General features: G+C 36.5%; 1 protein-coding gene across 3 annotated transcripts; it reads left to right on the top strand.

Annotated features, from left to right (window-relative positions):
- Positions 1 to 2,853: 2,853 nt before the first annotated feature.
- On the top strand, positions 2,854 to 19,000 carry smek1 (SMEK homolog 1, suppressor of mek1 (Dictyostelium)). 3 transcript variants are annotated; one of them, XM_051138472.1, is made up of 15 exons: positions 2,854 to 3,901; positions 3,987 to 4,042; positions 5,687 to 5,785; positions 5,887 to 6,504; positions 8,701 to 8,778; positions 8,865 to 8,981; positions 10,035 to 10,151; positions 10,227 to 10,358; positions 10,431 to 10,569; positions 10,711 to 10,869; positions 12,755 to 12,924; positions 13,031 to 13,173; positions 17,193 to 17,383; positions 17,494 to 17,705; positions 17,782 to 19,000. In XM_051138472.1, exons 1-15 carry the CDS (start codon positions 3,760 to 3,762, stop codon positions 17,899 to 17,901), a joined length of 2,493 nt encoding a protein of 830 aa, XP_050994429.1. In that variant the 5' UTR covers positions 2,854 to 3,759; the 3' UTR covers positions 17,902 to 19,000. The 3 variants fall into 3 exon arrangements, with proteins under 3 accessions (XP_050994429.1, XP_050994428.1, XP_050994430.1); XM_051138473.1 differs by having other exon boundaries at positions 2,855 to 3,901; positions 10,467 to 10,569; XM_051138471.1 differs by having other exon boundaries at positions 10,035 to 10,358; positions 10,467 to 10,569.
- Positions 19,001 to 19,605: the final 605 nt, after the last annotated feature.

The following is a 19,605-nucleotide window of genomic DNA, read 5'->3' as shown; positions in this document are numbered from 1 at the left end:
ACACCTTAGCATTTGTGGTGATGAGATTTGCACAGATGAACAACACTAAAAATGTAGTTAGTAAGTCATTTTTTACAGTTACATAATCTATGAGCTGGTGGTGCAACCTTGTTCATGGTTGGTTGACCACAGTGGCTATGAATATAGGGACTTTGTTGACTTGGTTATGTTCCAAAGGTGAGACTTGACCGGTTGACCAAAATAGGTTTGTATGGGCAAGCTGCCCAGCAGAGACTGAATATAATGACTGAAATGAATGAAACCACAAGGTTCTCAAAGACAAACACAACAGCCTAACTGTAGGCGAGAGCTGGGGTAAGTTGAGCCAGTGGGTAAGTTGACCCACCCCCTGTATCTTGGCAACTGTACACTTTACTGTTATGTGACCATGAATATTGGAATCACATCATTTTGGCAGACTGTGAACAGGAGAAACACATGAGAGTTTTTTTTTTTTTTTGGCTTGGCAAAGTAAAATTTTAGCATAAATGTAATAATTTAGCTAAATATTAGCCTGAATTGAAAAACTAGCCAGCTTTTTTTCCAAAATGGCAGCTATGAGGCAAAGTGAGCAAATGTTGTGGGGTAAGTTGAGCCAGCACTTTAACTTACCCCACCATAAGGCACTGAATTTAGTTCAATCTCTGAAGTATAAACTGGCATTTTAATGCAATATTACACAAGTTGTTTAGATTATCATATCATAGTTTATCATGTTAGCGACATTTATTCTTTCATTCTAATTCAGGTTGAATTTAATTATATTCAAACTGTTTAGTCTGTTTTTGGGAACTTTGGCGTTTAACGTTTTGTTTCAGAAATGCAAACAATTAAAGATTGAAATGTAAACTTCATTTGGTTGGTTTTATGGTGTTTAAGTTAGCTTTAAGAAAAGAAATTTGATAAACTATTTTTAAGAGGTAAATTGTCTTTAAAATTTCACATGGGTTTGAATCTGAATCAGTTTACACCTAGATGGTGCATTTTACTCACTGACTTGGGTCAACTTACCCCTAACCTGGGGGCAAATTGAGCCACAGGAACACTTTTTATAAGCTATATTTTTTAGAATCGTTTGTCACATACATTCTGATTATTTAAAATAATAGGAACATCCTGAAATTACTTTAGATACTTTCATTGTACTTCCGCCTCATTGTCACTTATCTTGAAGACCACATAGTGTGAATTAGTGTAATGTGTGACACTGGCTAATGTGGGACACCTAAGCGTCAGTACATTTATCTCTTCTTTTACAATAACAAAGTAAACATAACCAGTGATGAATTCAGGCAGGGTTGTCAAGTGACAGAAATTACTTGACTTTCTGGAAATGATGTCATAAATGTGGCTATGAAAATAATCAGACAGGAAGTACCTCTTGTGAAGTTCACTCAAAGATTAATGACAGGGTTTAAACAAAATTAATGCTAAGGATATAAATCTGTTAATAAAAACAATATTCTAAATTGTTATCAAAAATGTTTTGTGATGCATTTATACATTCATTTTTGCAATTATATTATTCTATTTGAAGCAATCTTTGTCATCCCACTTTGGAAAAGGTTGTTTCAACAGTGGGACAGTCAAATATACTATGTTTTTCAATTGATAAAATGTGCATTAAGAAATTGAAATACCATACATGTATTTGTTGTTCATTTTTGGGCTTATAAAGCAATATTACTTGTTTTATGATCCAGATTCAAATTTTAGAATTTCGTTTGGTTTAATTTTGTTTAACAACAGTTTTAAAGACATTCCAAGTTCCAAAGTTTAAATTGTTTTAAATTTGTTTTTGAAATTATTAATCCTTAAGTCTAATTTTACATTTTTAACTTCATTAAATGACTATATTGTTGCCGCCAGTCAGAAATCTGACATTTATGTATTTAAATAGTTGATGATTTCTGTGTTATATAGTTGTAACATTCCACATGTGAACATATATGACCCTGGACCACAGTCATAAGTAGCACAGCAATAGCCAACAATACATTGTATGGGTCAAAATTATAATTTTTCTTTTATGCCAAAAATCATTAGGATATAAGTAAAGATCTTGTTCCGTGAAGATATTTTGTAAATTTCCTATCGTAAATATATCAAAAGTTAATTTTTGGTTAGTAATATGCATTCCTATGAACTTCATTTGGACAACTTTAAAGGTGATTTTCTCAATATTTTGATTTTTTTTCACCCTGATGGAAAACTTCAGGTTTCAGAAGATGTATAAATCTTAATTTTAAAAAATTTACCCTTATGACTAGTCACATCTTGGCCACTAGCTTTTTAGACAGACTGATGAAGACAGCAAACAAACCATATGCTTACTAAATTAATTAAGCATGGGTATGCACATTTAAATGTGAGGTTTGCTTTGTAAAAATTAAACTATTTCTAACACAAATCACAGTATCCTAGATTTGAGAATGAGCTGTGCTGTCCCACATTAAAAAATCCACAAATTCTTAAACAATTAGGAGCACTAAAATATGTGCCATTTCGCCTTTAAGTACAATATCTGAAAAAAATTCTTCTGATTTAGTGAGGAAACATCTAAGATTTTGTAAAAAGTGATTTTTGCCAAAAGTGTCCCACATTACCCTAATAAAAAATGGCTCGTCTTGCCCCACTCTCCCCTCCACATCTGCATTTCATTCTACTGAATGACAAAACCAGTATGAAGTTTATTCTCTATTCGTTCACGGAGCCCTCATTCACATTCCCCTCCACGTCCCTTTCCATTTTCACCAGCAGCGAATGTTTGGTGTTACGAAACACCAGTGTGTCTGCGCTGGTCGTTTTGGCGCACTGTGTCTTTAAACTGTGGCGGCGGCCCTGCGCCTGCAGCACAGGAAACCCCGTAGCGGCTTTCTGAGGGGACCCAAGATGGCCGAATCTTCACAGTGGGGCTAATAATTACTTTTCGTCAAGACGCTGCTATTTCATGGTGCTCGACGGTCGCGCTGGCCATTCGCCGTCCCGGAAAGTGAAACGAGCGAGTCTATTCGATTAGTTACGTCGGGGAATGTTTATCTCTGCGTGAAGAGACTGGCTGGTCCATCCGCGGCCCTTAGCCAGAATATGGCGGAATACTTGGAGAAAATATAGCTTAGCTTATTATGAACGCGCCGCTTTATACACGACCCTTCCCGCCTTTTCACCGACCGCGCGCGAGTATAATGATCAAATAGCGTTATCGGTACGTCTTTGAAGTTCATTCGGGCGCGTTTCGAACGTTTCTGGGTTAAAATGACTCGCGGGAGGAGATAGCCTGCTAGCTGAGGCGCTAGCTACGCTAACCCCGTTTGACTGAATTAGTCGCAGCGTTAGCATAGCCTAGCTAGCTTAAAGTAAAGGGGCACGGAGGAAAATAAACACATTCTGCGTTCGTGCTCTGGCTGCATGCTTTTAAACTCATTTCTCACCGTTTCACGCCGTTTGGAAACGGAGGAGCGTTTTTCGTGATTTCCGTTTAGAAAAGTTGAAAATATTGAGTATGTTGTGGAGAGTCTCGGCTGCACACAGCAGCTAGCTGACCATCGCTAGACTGGTCAGAATAATTCTTCTGGACTGCATAAGTATACTGTGATAGACGCCACAACAACATACTGCTTCAGCTTCGCGACAGCTTGCCAGTGAATGCCATACATTTCAGCTTGAAGTTGACAGCAGATTCTGTTGCACCTTGCAAGCCGAGGACGTTGAGATTTATTGAATCAAGGGCAAAAGCCTGCTTGAGAGTTACTTGCAAGGATGACTGACACTCGTAGACGAGTAAAAGTGTACACTCTGAATGAGGACCGCCAGTGGGATGATCGGGGGACGGGACATGTGTCATCCGCCTACGTGGAGAGGCTGAAAGGCATGTCTCTCCTGGTGCGCGCCGAAAGTGATGGTAGGTTTCAAAACATTACAGAGGTGATGTACAGGGCCACTTTTCTTTGACTGTGCAAGTAAGATGTGCCCGTTCTTTAAAACAGGGTCACTGCTGCTGGAGTCCAAAATCAACCCTAACACCGCCTATCAGAAACAACAGGTGCGTTTGAAATGTTGTGACATGATTTTGTTGACAGCTCATCGGTGTTTTTGTGTAATTAGGTGCTTCTAAATGTCTTGGTTAAAGGTCAAGTACACATTTATCTTTTAACCTTGATACATGAAATAATAGTAAGAAAACAACAGTAATGTTTTGAGGTGTGTATATATATATATATATATATATATATATATATATAATAAGGTTTGATTTTGGTTGGATACATAAAGCATTTGTGGCTCTTATGGAATATATAGAGCTCACGCTCAATAAACCTAATTAGTTTTATCTATATTCCCAAACTGAACAATTTGCTGCTTGTTATTTATAGAACATTATTTATATGGACAAAATGTAAATGCAGTTGTAATAGCTTGTAATGTAAATCAGTGAAGTTTTTGCTTGCCTAAATGCGTAAGAATATCATTTTTAATCTATGTCTTCTAATAACATGTTTTAGTAAAATGATATTTAAATGCTTAGTTTTATGATCAAAGTATATTTTGGTTAATGGCGTGCAAAACATTTAGTACGGTGATTACTGAGATATGTACAAATAAATGTTCCACCTGATCAATTGTTTTTGATACTTTAATTTTAACTTTATGTATGGGTAATAAAGTAAGCCTAGGCTGCTTCAGTTCAGTAAATGTTCCTCTTGCAATATTACTACAAATGTTACTACAAAATGTTATTACAGAGGTTTTTGTTTACTTCATAAAAATCACTGCAAAAGACACAAAGGTGATTGTTGACATTTTTAAGAATAATACCAAAAGGCCTTTTACTTGTAAAAACAAACAAAAACAAAAAAACAACAGCAAAAAGTATAAATTATGTAGTAGATTGTGTACAACAGGTTTTTACTTTTGATCCTGTTGATAATTATCGGATTACTCGATTAAGTTATAATACTTTTTTGTAATAAGCGAACAATAGCCCATAAAATTACTTAAAATTCATATATAATAGCAATAAGGCAATAATAATTAGGTTAAAGTATCAGTAGCAATTAATCGTATGGTTTTATTGAACAGAACTGTTAAAATACGTAATATATTAAAAACAGTAGCGCTGACGCCTTTTACTTGCTAAAAAAAAGTTTCAGTTATCAATCAGATGCCATGTAGTAGATTTTGTACAGCAGGTTTTTACTTTTGATCCTGTTAATAATTTAGAGACCTTAGAAATTATGTAATAGGATACAGTAGGCATTTTAGAGAGCTAAGGCAATTTTTTTTGTGTGTTACAAAGTATTTTGTAATGTTTTGTTTAAAGATGCAGTTCATTAATTACATGTACTCATTTGCATACTTTTGAGTATTTAAGTCATAAAATAGCCAGAAAAACATATGTCTTCATCGTTTTTGGAATAGAAAGTTATGTAAGAATAAACTTGGAAAGATATGTATTGTAATTGAAATCTACAAATCTAAATTTGTATTTTGGATATTTCATTTCTGTTAAAGAAGTTATGAAAGCAAAATAGCCTAAAATTTTAAACTTGATCTTTGCATGAACAAACAGTGCTTTTTTTGTGTTTTGTGTTGTCTTGCATTTAACTGTAGATCCCTGTATGAATATGCTTGTATATCACATGCTCTTTTGGCATCTGTTGATGTTATTTGTGTTTTGTCTTTGAAGGACACATTAATAGTATGGTCTGAGGCTGAAAACTATGACCTGGCCCTCAGCTTCCAGGAAAAGGCTGGTTGTGATGAGATCTGGGAGAAAATATGTCAGGTGATTATGTCTGTGATGCACATTTATAATATTTTCACTACATATTTTCTGCGTGTCGGTGAAGTTCTTTATTCTGAAAGCCTTTATTTTTGCATCTCCAGGTCCAGGGAAAGGACCCCTCTGTGGACATCACCCAGGAGCTGATAGATGAGTCTGAAGAGGAGCGTTTTGATGATATGTCTTCTCCCGGTCTTGAACTTCCACCATGCGAGCTTTCCCGACTGGAGGAAGTTGCCGAGCTGGTGGCGTCATCGCTACCTTCTCCGTTACGGCGGGAAAAACTTGCCCTGGCGCTGGAGAACGAGGGCTATATCCGCAAACTGCTGGAGCTGTTCCGAGTGTGCGAGGACTTGGAGAACCGTGAAGGCCTGCATCACCTCTACGACATCATCAAAGGCATTTTCCTCCTCAACCGCACAGCGCTTTTCGAAGTCATGTTTTCTGAAGAATGCATCATGGATGTGATCGGATGCCTGGAGTTCGATCCGTCGCTACCCCAGCCGCGGCGGCATCGAGAGTTCCTCACCACCACGGCACGGTTTAAAGAGGTCATTCCCATTTCAGACCCGGAGCTGCGGCAGAAGATTCACCAGACGTACCGGGTGCAGTATATTCAGGACATGGTGCTGCCCACCCCCTCTGTCTTTGAAGAAAACATGCTGTCCACCCTGCACTCCTTCATCTTCTTCAACAAAGTGGAGATTGTTGGCATGCTGCAGGTGGGTTTTCACATTCAACCGTGTATATGTGACCAGTTGTGAACTTTGTACACTGGTGGTTGAGTTGAAATGCTGTTCAGAGGCTAAACTAGTTGAGGGAAGCTATAGATTAACTTTTCAAGCCACCTTCTAACATCATGTCTCACAGGTACTGTACAGACAACGTACCAGCATCGCCCCTCTCAAATTCATTGCATCCTAAAAGCAGTATATATATATTTGCATGTTTGTGATACTCATATGTGACCCTGGACCACAAAACCATAATGGTCAGTTTATTGAAATTGAGATTTGCACATCATCTGAAAGCTAAATAAATAAGTATTTCATTGATGTATGTTGTTAAAGTTGTCCACATTAAGTTTTTAACAATGCATATTACTAATGAAAAATTACGTTTTGATACATTCATGTAGGAAATTTACAAAATATCTTAATGAAACGTGATTTTTACTTTATATCATAATTATTTTTGGCATAAAAATCGATAATTTTGACCCATACAATGTATTTTTGGCTGTTGCTATAAGTATACCCGTGCTACTTAAGATTGGTTTTGTGGTCCAGGGTCACATATATTGTTTGTATTACCATTTTATTGCTCTTGATGGGATGCACATGGTGGGATGTACTCTGATTCTTTGTTTTAAAGGTCATGCATATGTTTTCCACACTAAAAGGGCTGCAGATGTAGATAAGATGTAAAGATAACCGTGGTAACTGCTTTTTCAGATGTACGTGCATGCATTTAATCATTTAGTAGAAAATCGGCAACAGTATTTGCCTCAATGACGAGTTTCAAGAGTGCATTTGAAATCTTTTCATCATTAAGTTAGATTTTACTTTAGTTGTGGCTAAATTCATATAAAAAGTTGAGAAATTGTTTGATACGTGCATCTCACCTAAGCCTTGCAGTGGAATTGTTTGATACTGGGATTGAAGGTAGGGGAGGGGGCTTGTTGCCATGGAAACAGCACCATCATGTTCTTTAGAGCCATATCATGTGATGTCACAAACGCTTGGCAGGCGTGCTGGATGATTATTTTCTCCAACCTCCAGACAGCTTCGGTTCAGTATGGTTGTTTGTCCATCTTTGCAGATGAATATGCTTGTTATGGCACAATATTATTTTAATATTACTGTATTCCATCTCATATGTTTGAATAAACCAACCATAGATACTAAAAGCTTTTTCTTATGACTGTCTGAGCAGCTATTAGATGTACTTTCCCATGGTAGTGTAATCGCAAATGTTTTGATTCACTTGACTGGTTCCCCTTTTTTTTTAGGTGTGATCTTTTGTCCGTGACAAGCTGATGCAGTAAAATACAGTATCATTCACATGTCTAACCTTGGTGTCAACGTGCATTTATCAAATATGTGTCACCCTCATTCAGCTAGAGGTCAAGTAATGTTGCAAAACTGTTTTAAGCCTCTCTTTGATTTACAGTTTTATGGTGAGCTCAGTTGACATTAGGATAATGTATATAGGCAACTATAAATGAACATTTATCAAGAACTAGGTTTATTGTGCCAAATCTGGCTGAACAGAATTATTTATGGTTTACAGAGTGCGCTGCACGGTTGCATCATGCAGTGTATATAGAAAGAGTTCAATTATAAGAAAATATAATATAAATACTCTGTGACCCTGGATCACAAAACCAGTCATAGGGGTCAGTGTTTTGAAACTGAGGTTTATACATCACCTGAAAGCTAGTTAGTTTGGATAGGACAATAGGACAAATCAAAATCACCTTTAAAGTAGTCCAAATGAAGTTCTTGGCAATGCATATTACTCATTAAAAATTAAGTTTTGATATTAAAGGTAGGAAATTTACAAAATACCTTCATAGAACATGATCGTTACTTAATATCCTAATGATTTTTGGCATAAAAGAAAAATTGATTATTTTGACCCATACAATGTATTTTTGGCTATTGCTACAAATATTTCCATGCTACTTAAGACTGGTTTTGTTGTGCAGGGTTACATATATTATGTAAACAACTTGTTTTTTGATACGATCAATTCTTTGACCGCACTAAATTTATAGTGTATAATTGTATCCATATGTACTTTTTAAATTTTTAAATTTTTATTTTTTTGGTAAGCATTTATGAACCAGTAGTTTTGTCTGCATGTAATGGACTGATATAACCTGAGCTCTCCATTTCTTATGCATTTGTTTTCAGGACGATGAGAAGTTTTTGACTGAGCTCTTTGCACAGCTGACTGATGAAGCCACAGATGACGACAAACGGCATGAGCTGGTATGAAGCAGCATTACTAATAGATGTTAACCCTCCTGCTCAAAACACTGGATACAAACAAAGTTGTTATTATTTGTCACATTCAGGTGAATTTCCTGAAGGAGTTCTGTGCGTTCTCACAAACGTTACAACCACAGAACAGAGACGCATTCTTCAAAACGCTGTCCAACATGGGTATCCTGCCAGCGCTGGAAGTTATTCTTGTAAGATATACTTGCTGTTTCAAAGAAGAGATTTGCTGTTAGGCATCAGTAAATTTGGTGGTATCTTTGTATAGTTTTAACATCTTTAGTAGGGCTGTCACTAACGATTATTCTGGTAAATGAGCAATTGGTTGATTATGCTGATGATTAATCGAGTAATTGGATAATTTATAATGATTTTTTTTTCAATTATTTTTGTATTGAGCGATCTCCTAAGCGAACAATAGCCTATAAAATGACTTAAAATACATATATAATAGCAGTGAGGCAATAATAATTAGTTCAAATAAAGTATCAAAAGCAAGTAATCAAAGGCTTTTATTGAACAAAACTGTTAAAGTACTTAATGTAGTAATAACAATAGACCTAACAAACGTTATGCATTACTACAAATGACGGACTGACGATTGTTTACACTTTTTTTTTTTGTTAGCACTGATGATGTATTCGCCTGTGTTTGCATAGGTTTATAAATGATTTACCGTACAAATCAAATGGCATTCCCAGATGAATGTTAAAATAAACTCAGACTCACAGCAATATGCAGAGATTGAGTTTGAGACACTTTACACATGGAAATAATAACCGGTTGTGTGGAGGAGCGTTTACTGACATGCACGTACATAACCTACACGTATGTAAATAATTAAAGCACATTTAGTAAATCTGCATTGCATATTTTTATTTAATTGGGTCATAGAGTTTGTGAATTCACAATAACATTATACGTTATGGTTTTTAAATGGGTTTATATTATGCAGCCGTATAAAACGGTCTAATAATGCGTGTCATGGATTCCCGTCCATGGAATGCACGACTTCCAGTATTTTGCCATTTACTCGACACGGGCAAAGTGCATTCAAAGATTTTTTTATTTTAAATTAAGTACTCAAATTGAATCGAGGAATTGTGACAGCTCTAATCTATAGTATTGTTTTTATTTGAGAATGGGTACATCTACTACATTTGAAACTTCAGCTTTGCTCTAAATGGAATACCGTAACTTTATCTTTCTCTTGCTGTATTAATAAATGCATGTATGCATTGTTTAAGGGCATGGATGATGTTCAGGTGCGTGGAGCAGCCACTGATATCTTCTCCTACCTGGTGGAGTACAACCCCTCCATGGTGCGAGAGTTTGTTATGCAGGAGTCTCAGCAGAACGATGATGTAAGTCACACGCCTACTGACTTTTGTGATCCTTCCAGCTACCTGTCTTCCTCACTGCTTGTCTCTATTTTACAGGACATCCTGTTGATAAATCTGATCATTGAGCATATGATCTGTGACACGGATCCAGAGTTGGGTGGAGCCGTACAGCTAATGGGGTTGCTCAGGACATTAGTGGACCCAGAGAACATGCTGGCAACTGCTAATGTGAGACTTGTTTTAATATCAATATATTTGATGCATTGTACCACATTTTCATTGTCTTTTGTCATAATTTAGCAAAACATGCTCCTTTCGTTAATTATTTCCCTGCAGAAAACCGAGAAGACAGAGTTCTTGAGTTTCTTCTATAAGCATTGCATGCATGTGCTCTCTGCTCCACTTCTTGCCAACACCACAGAAGAAAAACCCAGCAAAGGTAATAGATTTTTTTTGCAAGTTTGTAGGATGCATGCAGACTGGATGTGTAGGCAGCCTTTTTGAATAATTTCTCAATTTTTGCATACCTATTTGAAGATGTGACCTCTGTAGACTTCTCACTGTTTGTTTGTCTCCTCAGATGATTTCCAGACGTGTCAGCTGCTGGCTCTGATCGTAGAGCTGCTCACTTTCTGCGTGGAGCATCACACGTATCACATAAAGAATTACATCATCAACAAAGACATCCTCCGCAGAGTACTGGTGCTCACTGCATCTCAACATGCTTTCTTAGCCTTATGTGAGTATATGCACATACACACACACACACACATTCACAGTTGAAACTGAATATTCAGCAGGAAATATTGTAGGGTAGGATTTTTGTTTTTGTCCGTTCTGATTTATTGGATTGTGGAAAGGAGGCAACGATATTACTCTGTTGTTTTTACTCTACCATTATTAGTAGAAAAGAGGAAATGTGATGTTTTTATGCACTGCTGCATTTTGAAGAAAATCAGGATGTTATGAATGTAAATGGGGTTAATTGTTTTTAATTGCTAATGGAATGAAAGTAAGGGATTTTTCTGGTTGAGCCAGTAGCTCAGATTTCTATTTGCCCTGCCAACATTCTCACTTGCACTAACACCAACAATGTAAAAAGTTTTAAATGAATTTAAATGTTTAATTTTTAAATGTGCATTTCTGTGTTTACAATATTTACTCATTTCATCAAATCTTTTTCAGTATAAATTTAAGACATTACCAAGGTCTTGTCCATGTGACACAAAGATTTGTGCTCAAATTTAATTAAGTATTATTTATATAATTGATCTTTTCTTAAGATTTTAAATTAGTTTCTGTTTTTGTATTTTCAGTTTATTCGTTTTACTTTCATTTTTAGAACTTTTATTGTGATTTTTGTCAATGTTTTTATTCGCTTTTGATTTTTACAAAGTTAATTTTCAGTTTCAGTTTTCAGTTAGCAATTTTAGTACATATTAAGTATATTTTATTTAGATGACAAAGCAACATTTCTATGTTCAAATTGAAATCTACATTTATATTTTATTTAAACAAAAAAATTAATAGGTTTATATAAAAACACTGGTTAGATGAACTTAAGCCCTATTTGGATGGGACTAGTTTTCAGGAGCGTTCATTAGAGAAATTTGCGCTTCACAGACGTACTTTGCGATTTTAATTCCGTTCGAATCTATCACGTATGTTTTTCTTACACAGCCTTTTGTAATAACTCCCTGCTGTTTTTTTGCCAAACCACCATAGATGCTCTTTACTACCTTGCACATTTTTGATGTGTTTGCCTTCTGGCAAAGAAATAAAAATAAAATAAAATCGAGAGCCAGATCATGTAAACTGTTCAGACTGGCAACTGTAAATGATATCAGTGTCAGGTAAGATTACTAACCTTCATTTCTACACTCGATTACATAATGTTTTAATTACATACTTACCGTTACAAAAATTAAACATGATTTCACTACAAATAAGTCAGAATAATAAAAAGTAACTGCAAATTAACTGTGGTTTTGCTGTACTAACCAATAACATATGTAGTAAACCTGTGGTTATATTAAAGATAATCAGTCTGAATGACTATACACAATGTACGCATTGTGCACATGATCTCTGCAACGCAAAGATACACAGAACAGATACTCCCACCTCTGTAATAAACACAGAGATGTTAGTCCGAATTGGTACATGAAAGTCGCAGACGTTGGGTGATAAGAACCAAAACTCAAATGTAGTTTAGAAAACTAGTCCTGTTCGAATAGGGCTTTAGTTGTGTTTTTGATACTGGAAGTATGGATAAATGTGAGATTGTAAACTCTAGACTTTTAGAGAAGTAGAACTGGACAAATGACAGACATGGGGAGTAATTATTTGCCACCATCACAACATTCAAACCCCATAGTCTATAACACCGAACACTAATGCTGATCCATTTCTACTGTGAATTTCTCTGTTGATAATGATCACTGTTACACTGTTATTTCAACGCATGCCAAGGAATTCTCCATTCAGGGCCAGCAGCATTATTAACAAGCACTAATTTATTTTGGATAAGGACCAAGCATGCAGTACTACCCTGCTGACAGACATCAATTATAGCTTGGCTGTTAAATCTCTCTGTACCTTTCATACTTGTTTCTCTCGTCCAGGTGCTTTGCGTTTCATGAGGAAAATCATTGGCTTGAAGGATGAGTTTTATAACCGATACATAATGAGGAACTTCCTGTTTGAGCCAGTGGTCAAAGCTTTCCTCAACAATGGATCCAGATACAACCTCATCAACTCAGCCATTATAGAGATGTTTGAGTATGTCAGAGTGGTGAGTACATTTATCTAATAATATTATCTCATAATGCTGCACTTGAACACACTATTAGATTGATACGTTGTTTATTTTGTGTATAATTGCTGTGTTCTGTGTGTAGGAGGATGTGAAGTCCCTGACGGCTCATATCATAGAAAACTACTGGAAGGCCCTGGAGGATGTGGACTATGTTCAGACGTTTAAGGGACTGAAGCTTCGATATGAACAGCAGAGAGAAAGGCAGGACAACCCTAAACTTGACAGGTTGGTGGCAGGGTCAGAAATTAACTTTTCCATTAAGGGACATTTTTTTTGTACATTTGTGAGGGCAATTTTTTATAATCGTGTTATTATGGTAAAAAACATACTGTGTTGTTTTTAATGTCAAATACTTAAATTTACCCAATTACTTTAATAAATATTTTAAACTGTTGTTAATAACATAAGTCTGTTTAAAATTGTTAAATTCTGAATTATACAAGTAAAAAACAAGGGGCTCATAGGGCAATCATTATTGTAGATTATTGCACTTTTTTTTGTTTTTGACATGTCACATTTTGGCATCATAGATGAACATGTCAGTCCATGATGTTAGCCAAGTCTAGTACAAGTTATGGAAAATCTCTCGTTATAATCACTGAAGCTATCGCATGTGCACTGTGTTGTTTATGATGAGGTAATTTCCGAGCGTGCGCAATCAACACGGCTCTGTTTTCAGCACTGACTAATCTAAGCTCCTCTGAATGGCCAACACATTCCTAAGTTCAGCTGAAATGTTTTTGATTGGTTCAGGGTTCCCACACTTCTTGAAAGTACTTGAATATCAGACACATGGATTCAAAGTCTGAAAAGTACTTGAAAACAAATATAGGTCCTTGAAAGTGCTTGAAATAAAATTGAAATAGATTTTGTTTAGTAGAATGGTGCTATTTCAAAAGTTTTCTTATATGCGCAGTCAAAGACTAAATGAAACGGCGTTAATGATTGGGGTGGAGATGGGGTAGCGTGAGGCCAAAAATCTTAGCATGCGAGCTGATGCGCAGCCCTGCATGAACCTATGGAGAAGTAGTGCATTTGTGACTGAAAACTACTGCGTGCGACTATGGAAAAAATATTTAAGAGCATCAGTGCAAATGATCCTATCAGCATATCTGTGCTTGCGCTGAGGGGAGCTTCAAAGGTTTCTAACGTACTTACAACACGTTTTATTTAGCTTTTATTTAGTCTGTGGATGAGCTGCATTGATTACAATGGAAGATCGCAATGAACAAAGGAGAGAGACCGATTTATTGACAATCACTTGCTTCCTTCCTGAATAAATTAGCCGTTCGAATAAAATCAGTGACTTGCCGCAACCTATTGACATTTACTTTCATTTTAAAGTATCTTTTCTGTTATTTAAATCATTTAATATTTCTATATTCAAAATTTTATATGTAAAACATTAACCTCAACAAGAAGTTATGAATTTCATTGCACTCATGCGGCTGCTGAGCCTCATTAAACCATCTGAAAATACACCTACTAAAAAAATACAAGCCACTTTTGTGTTCTTCTGTACTTCCTCTGTAGTATTTTTTTTTTTAACTGATTTGATTGGTAACTTGTTCATATTCTGCTTGTTTTAATTCTGTTGTTTTAATTGGAAATAGCTTATAAATTAAATTATTTTAAATTTGACAAAAGATGACATACAAATTTTACAAAGGTAAAAACAAAATTTCCTTTAAATCACTTAGAGTCAAATATCGTCTCGTAATGGGAAGGTTAATATTTGATCAGAATCAGAAGGTGTTCTTGAAATTGTTGACTGTGCTCCTAATTTTTTTTTTTGAATTAGGAGTACAAGTGCTCCTAAAAAGAAAAGTGTAGAGCCCTGTTTAACCATTTTTTATTAATTTAAAAATTGAGAAATTCTTTAAAATTTAAATATTTCACAGGAATTACAGCAAAAAAACAGTTTGATGCAGGAATATATATTTGTGTCAATGTTTGAGAAATTCAAAATTCCTTTGAACGCAACTGCTCAAAATGGTCTAAATTTATGAAACCTACACATTCAAAACCTCGTTACTCTAAAATTTTTAATGTAAACGTTGTATAAGTGAAATGTTAAGTACTGTAAGAGGTCTTTCATGACGCTACGTATGCTGGCGTGTGAATGTGATAGGTGCTCGATATAAAATAAATGGTGCTTTAAAAAGTCCTTGAAAGTCCTTGAATCTGATGTTCATGAAAGAGTGGGAACCCTGTTGGTTATAAGGCTCAACGCTGCACAAAAAAATTAATCTGATGCAGTGTGAGTGGATCTAAATGTAATTAACACTTCATTTTCACATTTCGTTTTAAACGTGACAGTCATAATACGTTGTTTATTTGTGCAGGGGCACTTTTGTTTATTTTGGTGGCATTTTTGCTGCAAGCCCTTGTAAATTTCCGCCCCTGGTTGGTGGACATTTCATTATTGTTAAAGGGGTCATGGGATGCAAAGTGACCATAAACATAAATGTGTGTTGGCAATGTGTGTAAACAACCACCCTATCCACCCAGTGGTTTTTATTTAATCTGCAAAAATAATTTCCCCTTTTTCAAATCAAGCCATTCTCAGCATCTTGTCTGTGTGATGACACACCGACAGAGGCCGCTCCCATGATAGTTGATTGACACAGCCGTCTTACCTTAGACCTGCCTTGAATGAGCAGTAACATTCCAAACGCCATTGTTTCGATGCCGGAACAGAGACGTAGACAAGAATGGCTCCTAAGCGATTGAGGTGTTCTGTTGTTGGATGCAATAATGAACATAGTAGTCGTCGTTTACTCCCGACATCTGAGCCGCTGATCATTCGATCATTCGTGATCCAGCTTCACTTGCAGCAGAAGTGAGTATAAGGGTTTTTTATGAATCTTTGCAATCGCCTTTCCTAATTACATGCTTGTTAGCAAGTTTCGCTGCAAAACGTGGCTAAATGCGGCTAAAGTAAACAGGCTCGTCACTCCACAGAGTGAACAGAGTGGCGGGGCGAGCAGAGCTCATTAACATTTAAAGCGACGTCGACCAGAACAGGATAATTTTTGCAGAACCGATTTTTGCCAAGGTAAAAAGGTGTTTATTTACACTACCATTGAGAAATTAACCAAAGCATGTTATAGACTTTTAAGACCGTAAAGAATCGTATCAACTTGTGGAAAATGGGCATCCGATGACCCCTTTAAATGAAACCTTAAATTTAGTGAAATCACTATTTAGGGATGCAATTTAAAAATTGACATTTGTAAAAATATTTATAAATGTTTCCACCAAAAAGACACTGTAAAGTCTCCTTGTGGTGTGCAGCCAAAATAAAAGCCCAGTGGTTTAATCTGATATCCATTATATTAATATTGTAATGTTGTGCTGTAAAATATATTTTTACAGGATATTTTAAAAAAAAGTTTTACCAAGAATAATCTTATTAACTTTTTAAATATTTTTTTTATTTTTATATATTTTAATGAAAAAAATTACATAATGTTTGTTGTATTTAAGTATATTGATAATTGTTTTTTCCCCATTACTACTGTATATTACTATTATTTGTTTCTTGTTTGTTTCTTTTAAAATGCATTGATCTTGCCATGAAAATGTATAGCAATAAAAACAAAAACAAATTATTATTATTATTATTATTATTATTATTATATTTATTATGAGTACTTTTAATTTTTTTTTACATTTCAGTAGTATTAATATTTTTAATTGGTTTTAATTTTTAGAATTTATATTATATTTATATTTTAATATAAGATTTTTTTTTTTTTAGGGTGACTATTTATTTTTTCTCTTTTCTCCTCTCTCTCCCTATATCCACATGCTAAAGTTGGCCACAAACCCACATAAAAAAATGTCACCTTTTGCAACCCCAATAACCCTGTCTATTATAATTTATTTTTTTGGATTGGAATTTCTTGTGCATATAATGGTTTCTTTTAAGTGGATATACCTTTTAGTTTAGTTTAAATTTATTGTCCGTTTTGCTTGTCACAGAGCGGAAATTTTTCTTTGACACTGGTGATATAAATACACCCACATTAATACTTAAAAACACATCACACATTAACAGCACAACATACCATTACACAAGTTTAGACAACTAACTCAAAAAAAAAAAAAAATCTATTTAATCCATTAAATCCCTTAAACACTGTACTACCAACCACTCTCTCACATTTCATTCAAACAATAATCCGATTTAAAATAACAGCTGCCTTTGGGACAAATGAATACACTTTGTGTTTCTCCAGTATGCGGTCGATTCTGAGAAATCACCGCTTTCGCCGGGATGCGCGGACGCTGGAAGACGAAGAGGAGATGTGGTTTAACACAGATGAGGAAGACTTGGAGGACGGTGAAGCTGTGGTGCCACCCTCAGATAAGATGAAGAGTGACGAGGACCTGATGGATCCTATCAGCAAGTTCATGGAGAGGAAGAAACGTACGTTACTGCTACACGCAGACTGCATAATCTTGATGACTAACTACCGTGATTGCAAATTGTGTAAAATTACTGTTTTTTTTTTTTTTTTTTTTTCCTCTTTTCCCAAGTGAAAGATTCAGAAGAGAAGGAGGTGCTGACAGGGAAGGCGAGCCTCTCAGGACGGCAGAGCCCCAGTTTTAAACTCTCCTTCTCCAGCTCCCCAAAGGCCAGTCTGTCCTCTCCCCCAACCGCATCCCTCCACCCCGGTTCACCTGGTTCTCCGAGTTCTCCCGGGACAGGAGCCCGGAGCTCCCCCCCTACGGCAGCTGTCACCACTAAGGTAGATTCCAACAATGTTCTAGAGTTGTCTTTCGCCCCGGTTGCTTGTTTTTGACAGCATCTTGCTTCTATTCCAGGGAGGTCTGGTGGGCTTGGTGGACTACCCCGACGACGACGAAGAGGACGAGGATGAGGAAGACGCAGACAGTAAAGAAGAAAGTCCTCCGCTGTCCAAGAAGTCCAAACTGAGCTCCTAAAGCACTCCCTCGTCAGTCAGCACAGTCATGCTCAAAGGGAGCTTCATCCAGAGACTATTGCAGCGCTCAGCCTAGAACTCAAAACTGAAACAAAATGAATGAATACACAAATGAATGGATAAATGAACGAATGCAGCCCCCCGCAGGAGTCCAAGGGGCGCCATGTGAGGAACGGAGAAAGGGAGAGCAAGAGAGGGAGAAGATTCGGTCACAGAGCGAAAAGGTGAATGTCTCCACGTGGAGTTTGTCCAAGTGCCAATCTGCAAGACACAGAGAGAGAGAGACTCGTGAAACGGACGGAGAGATCGAAGACGGAGATAAAACTGTGGTCTGGACAAAGAATCATAAAAAAAGGATTTAATAAGAAATGAATTTCGACAAAGCTAAAAGTACTGGGGGGTAAAAAAAGACCTCACACACAGTCAGTCGGTCACTCACAGACACTCAAACTGTTGCCCCACAGAGCGTCCCAGGCTTGGACCAGGACACACTGCCCCCCCCTCTCAGGGAAGGACCTCACATGACCCGAACTGGGCCAGCCAATCCACAACCACCACTCACCTTTGCTGACTCCATCTCCATTTCTTTCTCTCCTTCCTCTCAACCCGTAGTTTTTTTTTCTGCTCTTTTTTTCCCTCCTTTTTTCCTTTGTTTTTGAGTTTCTAGGGCCAGACGGGACACTAGGGAGCAAAGAAGTCTGGGTCGTCATTGTTTGAGATGTCACCGTTGTTCTCGTGGCTCAGCGGAAGTTCTTCCTCTTTCAAAGCCAGCAGTTCCCTCCTTTTTCTTATTCTGTTGTTCTCCTCTCTCATTTTTTTAAATGACATAAGAGACCTGCCTTTAAATGTTCAGGACGTTTTCAGCCGCACTTGAACAGGTTTTTAAAACCTCAGTGGGGGGAGATAGTTTTACCCTTTTGCCCTTCAAAACTGCAGATTTTTTGGAAAATTTGTAAGCCCGTCTTGATTAAAGATTGAGTGGAACTCTAGATGTGATCGGTTTTTGTCATATCTTCATTTTCTTTTCTTTTACATGAGTGTACTCTTAGTTGTTCGGTATATTTGGGACCATTAAAAAGATCTTTGCTGTAGTAGATCTCTCACGGTTGTGCTGGTTCCCTGTATCATGTCAACTGTGCTGATATTTTGTCTTTTGAAATGGGATTTCATCACTGAAATCATCCTCCTGTCTGCTCGTCTCAGTACGTCAGTGGAAAGTCCTGCCTCTGCTGACGGAGGCTTTCTAAACAACCTGCACACAATTAAAGATAAGTTTTTATTTTCTGAAATATCATTTGTTTCCCTTTCTACTTCAACACCATGAGAACAGAGCAGTCGTGCACTAGAGGGCGTCCTTCACCTTCACTGACATGCAAAAATAAGAGCCAGAAAGCAACTTTTAATCTGTATATGCCATCAGTCAGAAGTTTGAAATAACAATCTGGTTATTTCATCAAAAATACTGTAAAAACAGTAATGGTGTGAAATAGTATTACAATTTAAAATAACTGTATATTTTAAAATTTAATTTATTCCTGATGCAAGGCATCATTACTCCAGCCTTCAGTGTCACAAGATACTTCAGAAATCATTCTAATATGCTGATTTGCTGTTCAATTATTGTTGGTGCTCAGTAATTAATAATAGTACTTATCAATGTTAATGCAATATTAAGCAGCACCAAATCTGCACACATTATAATGAT

Source organism: Labeo rohita, chromosome 20 (assembly GCF_022985175.1).
Source record: "Labeo rohita strain BAU-BD-2019 chromosome 20, IGBB_LRoh.1.0, whole genome shotgun sequence".
Taxonomy (NCBI): Eukaryota; Metazoa; Chordata; class Actinopteri; order Cypriniformes; family Cyprinidae; genus Labeo; species Labeo rohita.
This window is presented reverse-complemented; position numbering and strand designations above follow the sequence as displayed.